The sequence below is a fragment of the Diceros bicornis genome, chromosome 14 (genome assembly GCF_020826845.1).
Source record: "Diceros bicornis minor isolate mBicDic1 chromosome 14, mDicBic1.mat.cur, whole genome shotgun sequence".
Taxonomy (NCBI): Eukaryota; Metazoa; Chordata; class Mammalia; order Perissodactyla; family Rhinocerotidae; genus Diceros; species Diceros bicornis.
In genome coordinates, this window is record NC_080753.1 from 22918976 (window position 1) to 22933236 (window position 14261).

General features: G+C 36.9%; 1 protein-coding gene across 6 annotated transcripts in view; it reads right to left on the minus strand.

The window, feature by feature from the left end:
- UBR2 (ubiquitin protein ligase E3 component n-recognin 2) overlaps positions 1 to 14261 on the minus strand; it is a 114684-nt gene that overhangs the window by 40054 nt on the left and 60369 nt on the right. For all 6 annotated transcript variants that reach the window (XM_058554367.1, XM_058554365.1, XM_058554366.1 and 3 more), the window contains 7 exons: positions 8526 to 8689; positions 8338 to 8437; positions 6892 to 7020; positions 5596 to 5779; positions 2687 to 2748; positions 1913 to 2023; positions 1183 to 1248 (listed from right to left, as the gene is read on the minus strand). In XM_058554367.1, coding sequence (XP_058410350.1) covers positions 1183 to 1248; positions 1913 to 2023; positions 2687 to 2748; positions 5596 to 5779; positions 6892 to 7020; positions 8338 to 8437; positions 8526 to 8689 — 816 coding nt within the window. The remainder of the gene's footprint in view (positions 1 to 1182; positions 1249 to 1912; positions 2024 to 2686; positions 2749 to 5595; positions 5780 to 6891; positions 7021 to 8337; positions 8438 to 8525; positions 8690 to 14261) is intronic.

Below are 14261 nucleotides of genomic sequence, written 5' to 3' on the forward strand. Positions count from 1 at the left end.
CCAAAACAAAAAAAACCCCCTAAACCCACACATCAGAATAGAATGGATTCTATGTTCTCTTTCTTTTTAATGCTTTGCATTAATCATATCCCTGTGAATACAGTTCCTTATTTTATTTCAGGGTTCTCCTATCACTGTCTGGTGTATGGACTCAGAGAAATGTGGTATAGCAAGTAAGCTTCTAGTAGTTTTTATATACAGCATATTAAACTCTCAACAAGAACTCTCAAACTAATTTTTGGTGATAAACACTATACTAACTGAAGTGACAAGTTTTGAACATTAATTTTAATTTCCCTTTAATTCCATTTGTATAAATTCTAAATCAACTTAGATTTCAATTTATTTCAAATCAATAATTTTTTTTTTTTTTGAAATTTACATTTCATAACTTTTTCTGTAATTTCTAAATCCATTCAGCAATAATATGGAAAAATGACTATGTGACAAGCATTGTGCTATGCATAATGGACGAAAAAGGGAACAAATAACAGTTGCCATGGTTTAGCGGAGGGGATGAAAAGCAAATAGACAACCACAATCCAGAGTCATGAATGCTATGGTGGGAGAAGCCCCATGCTACGGGCCCTCCCCAAAGGGATACTTAGCCACGTTTTAGTGTGGCAGGGAAGGCTTCCTGGAGAAAGTGACACTAAAGTAAACACAAAGACATGCAGGAAAATAAGTTACCAGGTCAATGGAAAAGGAAGGAGGTGGGGTGGGTAATCTAGGCAGCAAAAGAAATAAATGTGCATAGTTTAAGACTTAAGAGAGAACATGGCAAATCAGGGAATTTTACCATAGTTAAGTATCACAGGTCTTGAAAATCAGTTTAAGGGGTTTGGGTTTTTAACCAGAGGACAATGAAGAAAGAATGACTTTCAGGTTTCTGACTCTAAGAACTGTATAGATTGTTGAACAATTCACCAGGTAGGGAACCCAAGACAGGAAGAAGGTATGGAGGAAATAGGAGTTATTTTGAATATGCTAAATCTGAGATGTGACCAGGAAAACTAGGTGGAAATATTCTATAGGCTGTTAGCCATGAGTGTGGAGCTTAGTAGATAGGGCTAGACTGGAGTTAAAGATTTGGGACTGATCACAAGTGACTGGGTTCTGTGGAAATAACAAGAAGAGAAACACTCCCCTCAACCTTTAAGTTTAATGCTTTTAATTAATTACCTGAAGCATTACTATATCCTTGTCAAACATTTCACGTCTGCACTTCACATTATGGTAGTAATAAATCTAAAAAAGATAATTATATTGGGTAAATAGGTTTTTATTTTGCAGCTCCTTCCTCTCCCCACTCCCCAAAAGAACACAGGGGTTTTGTGCAAGTGTGTGTAATCCACACACGCATGCACGCACACACACACACACACAATGTGGTTTCCTCTTAGTAGAGATTAATTAATAAGAAATTTTCAGATTATAGTGGTTACTCCATGGTTCACATTTTGCAGGCAACTTTCTGGGTCTCCTGAAGAAGTTGCTTCAATAAGTTTTACAGCTACCAAAAATGGGGGAAGAATCCTATACGAAGCTGTGGTGAGGTTTAAAAACTAAAACCTCAATTTCAGAGTTATACTAACAGACTTCTACCTTTTAACCCAACTTAAGTAGATGAAATCTGGATTTTTACTATTATGTTTTTTTAATATCCAATTTTGTTCTAAAAATGATTTCAAGCGAAAATCAAAAAAATTAAGTTCATTTCTACTTTTGATATTGTTTCTTATAAAATATGCATAAAAGTTCTGAGAAACTTTTTGATTTAACATTATATTTATTTTCTAAAACAATTTTCATATGGATACTCAACTTTCAATGATGAAGTACATCGAAAATTACAACCTGCATAGAAGCCAAGGAATGGACTGAAAACTCTCCATAGAATTAAAAAACTTACCTGGTTTACTAAAGAAAACCCATTTCTTCTCCACATTCCTGCATGTACTTGGGCACATAAAACAAGACACCTAAGAGGGTGTTCTATCAACATAGGTGGGCTAAGTTCACTCTGTATATATAAAAAAAACACAAAAATCTCAACTTCCTAAAGAAGATTGGTTGACAGAGATAGAAGCTTCACATAAAACACAAGTCAACATTATTTTAAGGTATGTTTGTGTGAGGGTTAATTTTATCTGTCAACTTGGCTAGGCTATGGTACCCCAGTTTTTGATTAACACCAGTCTAGACATTGCTGTGAATGTATTTCATAGATGTGATTAATATTTAAATCAGTAGACTTTGAGTAAAGCAGATTACTCTCTATAATGTGTGTGGGCCCCATCCAATTAGTTGAAGGGCTTAAGAGAAAAGACTGAGGCCCCTTGAGAATGAAGAAATTCTGCTTCCAGATTGCCTTTGGACTTTAGATTGCAATGCCAACTCTTCCTTGAGTCTCCAGGCTGCCAGGCTGCCCTGCAGGCATATTTCAGACTTGCCAGGCCCCATAACTGCATGAGCCAATTCCTTATGATAAATCAATCACTGCCTGTCTCTTTCTTTCTCCACTCATACATGCATATGCACACATACACATGCACAGATACACACACACTCTCTCTCGGTTCTGTTTCTCTGGAGAACCTTGACTAATAAAGTTTGTTTCAAAGTGATTTCAAACACAGGGAACATAATAAATAGGCATTTACTTTTAAATGTCAGTAGTACTTACTAGAGGTAGGAGCTCTGGAAATTTATATGCCACTTCACTTTTGCTTAATAATACATGCAAACCTGTATGGAAGAACGAATAAAAAGGTATTTCTTTAAGTGAAAATCATTTAGGAAAAAAACTCCTAAAGATTCACTCAACTTTATAGCTAACTTCTCTTTCTCTTTGGGAACCTATCATGTTACAAATTAAGATATAAAATGAATTGCATCCATAAATGAAGCTTTTGTATCGTTATTCTCATGAACCTCTGTATCAAAGGCACACTTAGAACTACAGTCTTAATTACACATACCAACACACACTGATGACATTTTATAGAAGTACATGGTAGATATAGAAACATAGCAAAAGCAGCTATATAACTATCAAAGCAATTTACATATGTTATGCCAACTTTAAGAGTCATATTTCACTGGGCCATGAAGTTTGTTCCCATTTAAAGCATAGTAGTGAGAGACCCTTCTGGCAACTGAACAGAGAAACTGGCCCTGCGATTTGCAGGATGCACCAACCCTGACCTCAGAACTTCCAGTTTAGGATCAAAGTGTCTTTGGTTACTAACTGCAAAGGGCTCTTTTATAGCTCAACCTTAGTTAATTCTGCTAACTAGTCGCCCTGTTTATGTTGTTGTCTAAACAGAGAATGCTTTTTACAGTCTTATCAATAGCTGTTGGCCACGTGGTCAAGCCTTTGAGGCTTTTCTCATCCTAGAGGATCTGCACTACGAATCCCATTCTAATAACTTGTACTCAACATCTGCCACTCAAGCTCCATTAGCACACACTCCAGGCTGTTCTTGAACTGCTTTGTGTATATTTACTTAGCTCTCCAATTAGACTATAAGCATTCAGGCCAAGGTTTGTCAAATACAGTGAGATAGAATGCTCAAAAATGGTCACTGAGACGATTCGAGGGAGGTAAAGACCTAGGCAGAAATTAGTACATTTTCAGAGTATTGACTATTTTCCCTATTTTCAGCATCAGCTTCTACCCGTAAAGCCAGATTTTAAAGGCAGAAAAGATCGGCAGCTGACTTAGAAACAGGACCCACTTCCCTGCATTCTAGTTGAATACTCTTTCACAGCGCCATGCCGCACTTCCCTACGCTGAGGATCAACAGTTCAGTATGTTGAAAGCACTTACAAAACCAAAACTGGGCCTGAACAAGTTACAGGACTAAGAGACTTCCTACAATCACAATTTTATTCTAGGTACTTATTTATTGTTCTATTTGTTGTACCATTGATATTCAGATGTTTAGGTTATCTTAAACCACCATGATTTCAAGAAAAATTCAAAGGATTGTTGGGATGCTAGAGTCTATCAGCAGGATAATGTGATAAAGCTCAGAACAATGAAAAAATGCCTACAGAAATGAAAGAGGGATCATTACTACTGATTCCATGGACATTAAAAGGATAATAAAGGAATACTATGAACAACTCTGTCTACAAATTTGATAACTTAGATGAAATGGACCAATTTCCTTTTTTTTTTTTTAATTTTTTTTTTGTGTGTGAGGAAGATCAGCCCTGAGCTAACATCCATGCTGATTCTCTTTTTGTTTTTTTTTGCTGAGGAAGACCGGCCCTGAGCTAACATCTATTGCCAATCCTCCTCCTTTTTTTTTCCCTTTTTTCTCCCCAAAGCCCCAGTAGATAGTTGTATGTGATAGTTGCACATCCTTCTAGTTGCTGTATGTGGGATGCTGCCTCAGCATGGCCCGACAAGCGGTACGTCGGTGCGTGCCCGGGATCCGAACCTGGGCCGCCAGCAGTGGAGCCCGTGCACTTAACCGCTAAGCCACGGGGCCGGCCCCGGACCAATTTCTTGAAAAACACAAACTACCAAAACTCACCCAAGGAGAAACAGATAACCAGAACTGGCTTATGTATACTAAAGAAATTGAATCAATAATTAATAACCTTTCAAAAAGGAAAGTATCAGGTCCATATGGTCTCACTGGTGAAGTCTACCAAACATTTGGGAAGCTGTACTGAAATGAGTCTGAAGAGATGGCCAACTGCATATTCAAAGTTTTTGGCTGCTGCAAGGTGGAAGCTTCAAATATTCTACCAAGTATAAATGGCTTGTAAGTCAAGTACTTATGGTTCAAAAAACTATCACCCCGAGGCTGGCACCATGGCATAATGGTTAAGTTTGGTGTGCTCCGCTTCAGAGGCCTGGGTTCGCAGGTTCGGATCCCGGGCGTGGACCTACACTACTCGTCAGCCATGCTGTGGAGGTGACCCACATATAACATAGAGGAAGATGGGCACAGATGTAAGCTCAGGACTAATCTTCCTCAAGCGAAAAAAAAAAAGAGGAAGATTGGCAACAGGTGTTAGCTCAGGGTGACTCTTGGTCACCAAAAAAAACAAACAAAAAAAACCTATCACCCCAATCTGGGACTCACTCTTGACCTGCTGCTTAAAAACGTTATCAATAAATGAGTAAGAAACAGCTTAGAGGGAAAGAAAATCTAGAGTGGTTTCAATTTATTAGCAATCACTTAAGTGACAGACTGATTTGAGTTGTTAACAACACAGACTTTAAAGCTGGGTTGAGTTAAACAACAAAAGGTGGTATCTGCAGTTAAGAAGTCTGAAGAGGCACTATGGTACAGTCATTATAAACATGGCTTCTGATGCCGAACTACCTCAAAACTCCTACTCTGACTCTGTCTTGCTGTGTGACACTAATAAGCAAGCCATCTCTGTGTCTCAGTCTTCCCATCTGTGAAGCGAACTTAATAACATCTACTTCATAGGCTGATGTGATGATTAAATAAGTTAATGCATGTAAAACTCTTAGAATAATGCATAGTAAGTATTCAATAAATATTAACCGCAAGCAACAATTTAAAAGATAATTTCAGGCTTCTTGTTTGGGGAGAAATGCTTTACCTGCGAGTAAGCGAGAAACTGGGAGGTGAATGCTAACTTTTTCTTGGGAAACACAGTATCTGATAGTTTCCACTGAATGTCCGCAAATGCTTAATGTGATTGGCTGTTCACCATCAGTAAAACCACCATGACACTGCATCAATACAGCAAGGCATTTCTTGTAAGCTTCAATTAACACTTTTTCCTAAAAAAGAGGGTTTTCTGTTAAGTTACTCAAAAGGTTGGGTTTCCACAACATTGAATAAACATCTCAAATTTAACGATGAATAAGTACCTCAAATATCACCATGGGCAAAAACAAACTCAATCTTCCCTCCCCAACTTGGTCCCTCTTCCAGTGCCCCATTCTCAGTGAATAACATCTCTATACAGCTGCAGAAATCTAGAAGTTATTCCATTACCCTCCTTTCCCTCATTCCCCAGTGTTTGATCTATTACCAAGCTGGCAATTTCATTTCCTAAATTTCTCTCAAACCTGGCCACTGATTATTTCCAGTGACTCAAAGGAAAGCCGACCATCTCTCTATTAAATTCCCTGCTTCTACTCTTGCCCCCATCCATTCATTCTCCACGCAGAATAAGTTTTAAAAACATGTAAATTGGATCATGTCACTTTTCTGCTTGGTAGTCTCTAATGGTGTCCCATTTCAATTAGAATAAAAGCCAAACTTCTTTCTATGGCCTCCAAGGTCCTGCAAAATCAGGCCTCTGTCCACTTCTCTCCTTTCAACCTCTGTGCTCAACCAGAGCCTTCTCACAGCTCCTAGGACAACCACAGTCCTTCTCATCACAGAGCATGATGCAGCTGTCCCTGAGTCAGGGATATCCTTTACTCTTTGATCAGTTAGCTCTGACCCATAAGTTCAGATCTCATGGAAGCCTTCTCTGACCTCCTAACTTACACAGGCTCTCATCTAGACTTTATAGCCAAAGGAAGGCCAAAATAATTTTAAGACACAAGACAAATGTGCCAATAGTAAAACTTTATTTTTGGATAAATTTATAAACTATTCTTTTTATATGATCAAAATCTAGATGAGATTATGGAAAAAATGAAGGTGATAACATAAGACGAGAGAGAGTATGGATTATTTCTCCTCTATTTCCAAGGTTTTTCTAAGGCTTCAGAATTTTAACTTTCATTGAATTTATAGGTAAAAGAGGAAAATATGTTGTTTTATGAGCTAAGTACCACCACTATCCTCTCTAAATCTCCTCAAAATTTACTTAGGAATCTGTTTATTCCCTGCTCCTCCATTTAAAATCTCCTATCCCCTACCCCGAGAAGAAACTCACGTCTAAAGCACACCAGTCTTGCATCATTGAAATGACATGTGTTAATTTCATTTGTAGCGTGAAGGCTGCTTCCCACTCTGGTTCCATTTCAATATGCTGTCCTACTTGACGTGTAATTGGATCCATTCCCTTAAAGGAAGTGAAAAGATTTTAAATGAATTAAAATTATATTTGTTCTCTTACATGGAAACTTAAATAATATAGAAGAAATATATATTGATTACAAAAACATATAAAGTAAAAGTTTTAATAGGAAGCTTCAAGTAGTATGAGAAGTCCAACTTCTTAAATTGCATGTTTATATAACATTCTCTAAAATATAAATTAAAAAATCCCAGTAAAGTATAGAATAAATTATTTCAGAGGCAATCTTCTACAAGTTTTAGACAATAAAACGTATACTTCACCGCAACAATCCTTTAAATTCCTTTTTAGCTCTATCATCTATAGAAGAAATTTGACAGGCCTTAAAAATGTTATTGAATTTACAAGTATATTTTATAATATACTAGAATAAAGCTTTTATATTTATTCCTATCTGCAACTAAAAGTTTTCATAGAGACTGAAAGAAAGCAAAATAAGAAAAAGAAAACAGCTTTTAATACAAAAAAATATCACTTTTTAAAACCTAGCCTAACTACCCTGGTGTGTCAGAACTGATTAAATGATAGAAACTATAGGATACCTCGAGTATCCAAAATGACCAAAATAGATATTGTTTCTATAGATACAAGAAAAAACACAGAAGTATTATAATAAAACACCCATGAACCAACACAGGAACTTGAATATTTTCTAAAAACGATAGGTCAACTTTGCTTATGCCTTTCTTAAGAAAGCCAGGCGGCTACTAAAAGAATCATAACGGTACTGCTCAGATTTTTTAAGACATCATCTATCTTCTTATAGTTAAAAGTGGTTAAGTATACCAGTTGGTTTCTGCTTCTAGATTCCATTTTGTTTATAGGAGTGTTTCCAAAAGAGAATTAAATAGAGGAGGAAAAGTTTTATACTGTATTATATAAATATCACATCAAGGAGAAAAAAAGAAATATGGAAACACTGAAAAACAATAAACATTATAGCTTCTTAAATAAGTAACTTGATAATACTCCCATGTAAGCATATTAAAAAAAATAAACTTGCAATCTCTAAAGAAAGAACACTAATAGTAACCAAAAAAATAACCCAAAACAAAAGAACAGTAGATGCCAGAACTTTTGCTGGGATCTCACTTGTTCTACACCTTTCTAAGGGTTTCCAATTAAAGAGGAGCTTCTTGGTCCAAATTGTAACCATCCAAATTATTCTTTTGGAAATGTGCCCAAAATGAAAAAAAAATGCATACACAGAAAGGTGTTCAGTTCAATAATCAGGAACAACAACAACAAAAAGATGCAACAAAAAGAAAAAGGAAAGTGAGTGTTTCCCTTTTATACACACACCTGCATACATTTGAGTAATTCCAAAAAGGCATCAAATCCTTCTAGGAACTTCTGCCTCAGGTCATCTGACCATTCCGTTGGTTTGCTAATTAACACATACCTGAAAAGGTAAAAATAGGAAAGAATATAAGGGTAAACACTGACATTTTATAAGTTGCAACTGGTTTGATTATTAAATAAAAGCTTACTTGAGATCTAAAATAAGGCTCTGAACTCTCCTAAACTTGAAGGCTTGTAAAGCAGTATATCGTTCAAACTGAAATCTGCCCTGGGCATCTCGATCTCTCAAATGATCCATAAAAGTCTTAATGATAATGGTCATCAGGTTTTCCTCTGTGATGAGCATCCGAGCCTAGAACAGAGTGTATCAGAGTACATGGTAATCAAAACTATTTACTAGGAAGCTAAAAAAAGTCACCAACACTGGTTACCTCTTTCAGTTTAAACCTTTTTCAACACAATCATATCATATCATAAATGCATTACTGTGTATTTCTAAATAATAATTACTTACTCCAATTGCCACCTGTATGAAGTAACAATTATATCAAGGAAAAAGATGCCAGAATGTTAGAAGACAGATCCAAGGCTCATTATTTAAAGACAGTTCAGGGTGGAGGGTCTGAACCGGGCTGCAAATTTTCCTTCCTTAACTGACACATTTAGATACCTATAATGGTATGGTATAATTATTCTAGGATCCAGAGGTTTGTATCACAGATTCTGTAGAAGTCAGTATGAAACCATATTTCCTCTTAATCTCTTTAGTTGAGATTTATTTTTTGTTTTGCTTCTTTGTATAGATACACATATCTATGTATTTTTGAATAAGCAAATACATTTAAATAATGCAAAAAACAATAGGTAAAAATTAAGTCTCAGCTCCTGAGGTCCCCCTTGCAAAGGCCATCTCAGCAGTTTTCTTGCATATTCTTCCAGAGATTGTGTATGTGTGTATAATATATTCATATATGCATATATATACACACACATATACATTTATAATACATGGATTAAGTGTTAATAAGTAGATATAAGTATGGATATGTATAATTATATCTATCTTTCCCCTCAACGGATAGCATATTACAGTCACTGTTCTGCACTTTGATTTTCCACTTGATATATTTTAGAGATTATCCCATATCGGTTCATATAAATTCCCTCATTCTTTTTAAATATCACCAGGTAGTCTTTTCTATCATACTTTGTTTAGCCAGGCCCTTCCTGGTGAGACATTTGGGTTTTTTTCCAGTCTTGTGCTATTTATTTCAAAAGATGCTGCAACAAATATCAACTGTGTACAATTGCAAGGATATTTATAGAATAATTTCTTAGAAATGGAATTACTGGGTTAAAGTGTATGTACATTTTAAATTTTGACTTATGTCACCAAACTGTCTCCTCAAAGAAGCTTATCGATTTACACAGCCATCTACAATGTGTGCCCTTCCCCTCATGCCCTCAATAACACAATGCAACTTCAAACATTTTGATCTTTGCCACTCTGATGGTTTTAATTTGCAAATATCTCACTATGAATGAAGTTGAACATTATTTCAACAATGTGCATTTCCTTTTCTGCTCCATAGTGAAGTCAGAAGGTCTAATATTACTTTGAATACTGCATTATTACTCTGATATAAAAGATCACGGATTTTCCCCCACTTTTTAACCTAACTAGGTTCCAGGGTATTACTGGAGCTGGGTGACTACTTAACCAGGTCTCACATTAGTCAATATCAGGTAATTAGCAATATAGAAAGTTGCATAAAAAGTAGGACAAAAAAATGCAGAAGACAGAAGTCTAAGAATACAGTAAAGTTGTATTCTAATATAGATGTTAAGTTCTAAGGTCATCAGATAAGGAGAAAATCTATATAGTGAAATATATCTTTGAAAAATTCTTAAATCATCATCATATGGCCAGGATTCAGGCCTCAAGAAGCTCAAAAGTCAACAGGATTCACGTCTATTAATATTCCTGGACAGAGAAGACTAAGGTCATGTTTGAAGGAGGGTAGGTGTTGACAGGTTAAGTAAAAGGACTTCCTTTTTGTTTTTGTTTGCTATATTAGTTGACTTTGAGGAAGTTAAGTGAGTATGATGCAATTTCACTGACATAGGAAAAAACTCTGTAGAGCCTGTTTACAAGACTTATAACAGGTAGTAAAAGGAAGTTTGGTGGAGAGACAACTTAATATTGGTGGAATGGAAATCTCACCAGCCAAGAGACTTACTAGCATTTTCAGTTTAAGATGAATTTGTTAAAAGAGATAGTTCATCCACTGCATAGTTTTAGATTGGATTCTAATTGTCTTTCCTGGGTGCCAAATAAAAAACTCAATAGGATGGCCCATTAGAAATGTCCCACTAAAAGAGGGGAGTTATTCAGGCATTTCTACTTCTACAGAATTTCTTTTTTTTTTTTAATTTTATTTATTTATTTATTTTCCCCCAAAGCCCCAGTAGATAGTTGTATGTGATAGCTGCACATCCTTCTAGTTGCTGTACGTGGGACACGGCCTCAGCATGGCCGGAGAAGCGGTGCGCTCGTGCGCGCCCGGGATCCGAACCCGGGCCACCAGCAGCAGAGCGCGCGCACCCAAGCGCTAAGCCAGCCAGCCAGCCCGGCATTTCTACCTCTAAAAAGATAACTAGAGAAAGTATAATTCTAAGGTTAAAACAGAAAAGAAGGATAAAAAACCTTAAGTGCTTGGCTTTATCATCTCATGCCCAGATGGTTGCTAACTTTTCAAGGTAAATATCTAACATTTTTATTCAACATTAAATATCTAACATTATTATATAGTTCTAGTACTTATCACTCACCTTAAAAAATTACTTGATTTTCATGCCTAAAATTCACTTTGCTTTAAAAAACATTACTGCTGGGGCCGGTCCTGTGGCTTAGCCGTTAAGTGCGTGCACTCCACTACTGGCCGCCTGGGGTTTGGATCCCGGGCGCGCACTGACACACTGCTTGTCGGGCCATGCTGAGGGGGCATCCCACATACAGCAACTAGAAGGATGTGCAACTATGACATACAACTATCTACTGGGACTTTGGGGAAAAAAAGGAGGAGGATTGGCAATACATGTTAGCTCAGGGCCGGTCTTCCTCAGCAAAAAGAGGAGGACTGGCATGGATGTTAGCTCAGGGCTAATCTTCCTCACAAAACAAAACAAAAAAACCCATTACTGCTACTTATTTTAATTACAGTTTTTATTCATTTTATGTAATTAATGTTCAATTTTGTATTTCAAGGCTCATTATCTATCTAACAGCATATTCAAAATGGGCAAAATCCCCCCTAAGACTGTGAAAAACTTCATCGAGTAATAATGGCCTGCGCACACACTTTTAGTTAAACATGATAGAGCATACAGGGATAATGCTGACTACAAATGAGGGCACATTTAATAAAATAAATTAGAACAAGTAAGATGCTCTAATCACTTGAATTATTAGTACCTGTTCTTGACCAAACTATTTAAAAATAAAGACTGAGCTGACTGCAAAGTAATAAATGGGATTCTATCACTGCTCTAAAACATTTCACTAATATCTAGGGCAAGTGATTTTAACCAGGGATGTACATAAGAATTACTAATGGTGCTTTTTCAAGAAACTAGACATGTATTCTTCTGCTTTCAGTCATGATGGAGTAGCTTGAGGCTGACCAACACTTTCATCAAGAACAACTAGAAAAGTTCAATTAAAAAACCAAAGTTTGAAATCATTAGAGAACTGCTGGGGCAACAAGGATTGGAAGGGATAAACGTGGAAACGGGGAAGGGCCCAGGGAGGTGAGCCAACATTCTGCAGCTGCTCTTCCTTCAGCATCTGAGTCTTCTGGGAGCCGGGCAAGATGGGATTGAAGATCCCAGGAGAGTCTGACAGGGCTGCTAATAACAGGGAGAAAAACCTGCTAAGAGTTTAGCTGTCCCAAGGTGTTGGAAAGGCCAGAATTCCAGTAAGAACAGAAAGGCGGGAACCGAGTCCAACTTTCTTCCAGTTTTCCCCGTAAGACATTTGCAAAATTCTAAAGCTATGCAGGATAGAAATCTAAGAAGAGCAGAAAGCCTAGAAAAGCAAGGCAGTGACGTGGCAGTCTTACCCAGCTGAGGAAACAAGACTAGAGTTCAGGGCCCTAGAGAGGGAGGAACTCGAGTGAAGACTCCAGACTCTAAACTGGGAACCCCTGCAGGGTCCCGTCCCCGAGGTGAGGATGAATCAGAAGTGAGACAGAGTCTTGCCAAAACAACCCAGAGCCATGTCAATTCCTGACTGGACTACAGCGATCAGCCTCACTCTATTTGCCTAACAACATTTTAGGGGAATCTTCTGGGGAGAAAGATATCATGCAGCGTCTACGATTTTTTAATAAGCAGTGTTCTACCAGAAGGCAATGAGAAAGAGAAAATGGGGCAGAAACCACATTTGAAGAGAGAATGGCAAAATTTGCGAAATTGAGAAAGGCATAGCCTAGAGAGTTAATATCTATAAACTCTGATATCTATAAATAGAAAGAAAACTACACCTAGCTTATCATAGTAAAACTGCTGAAACCTAAAACAAATGTCAGTCAAGTTATTAGGCATTCCAAATGATGGGAAATCAAAAGGGGTAAAATACCAAAAAAATCAAACAATAGAAACAGAATACAGATGATTCAAATAATGGCAATGACTTTAAAATAACTACGATTTACATGTTCAGGAAATTGAGGAAAAGATGGAGAATTTCACCAGACTAGAATCTCTATTAAAAAAAAAAATGAACTTTTGCTTCAGGGTTCAAGGAAGATGGAGCAGATGTACTTTTCTCTAGTTTTCCCACTAAGTACAATGAAAAACTCTAGACATTATATGCAAAAGAAACCCTAGAAGACTCTGAAAGGTAGAGAGAAAAAGGCAGACTGGCTAGGGATCTCACAACCCAAGGAACGACATGGTGGAGAGCTCTCTGAGTTTTTATCACCTCATACATCCCAAACATGGGAGCTGAAGAAGCTGGCAACCTGGAAATGCCAATGGGCACAGATTAAAAAAAAAAAAAAATTCCAATAAAAGCCTGCTCTCTCTAGCTACAGGAAAGGAGTAACCTAGCAGGACAGAAAACTTTCAGACAGTAACCCCTCCACTCTACCTAATCACCACAAAAAAAAAAACTGTGGCTCCATCCCCACCTACACAAGCAAAGGCCAAGACGGGAGCCTAGATTTCCACTCCTGAGAGGCTGAAACATGGTGCTTGACTACAATAAGTCCAGGATGCACGCTATAGCCTCTAGGGCAGTGCTACTCAAAGTATGGTCCATAGACCAGCATCTGGCAAACTGCTTGTTGCCAGTTGTGAGAAGTTTGCACAAGAAGGTAAATCAACTATATACAACAGTTTAGTTCAGCTGACATTTTTTTTCATAGCAAGATTTTTGCTGAAAGCAGCAGTATGTTGATTCACATTTTGGTACAAACTGTTTTTCTTGTCATAACTGACACTTTGAGTAAAACTGCTGTAGAGTGATCCTTAAAAGAGTATTAAGTGAATGTACAACTAACAAGTTAACAAAGGGGGGAAATGAAATAATAAAAGAAGGTAAGAAAAGAGAGAAAAAGAAACAAAATTGGTGGGTCAAACAAAAAAATGGTAAGGTAGTAAATATAAAACTAAATGTATCAGTAATTACACTAAATGAGCAGTAATCTGATTAAATTAGGAGTGCCAGATTGGATAAACAACAAAACCCAAATACGTTTTTTTATATAAGTGATACAATTTAAATTCAAGGGTAAAGAAAAGTTACAGATATAACAATGAAAAAGATATACTACGCCAACACTAAACAAAAAAACCAGTTGTTGCTACAATATCAGAGAAATTAGACTTCAAAGTCAGAAGTATTATTTGAGATGAAAAGA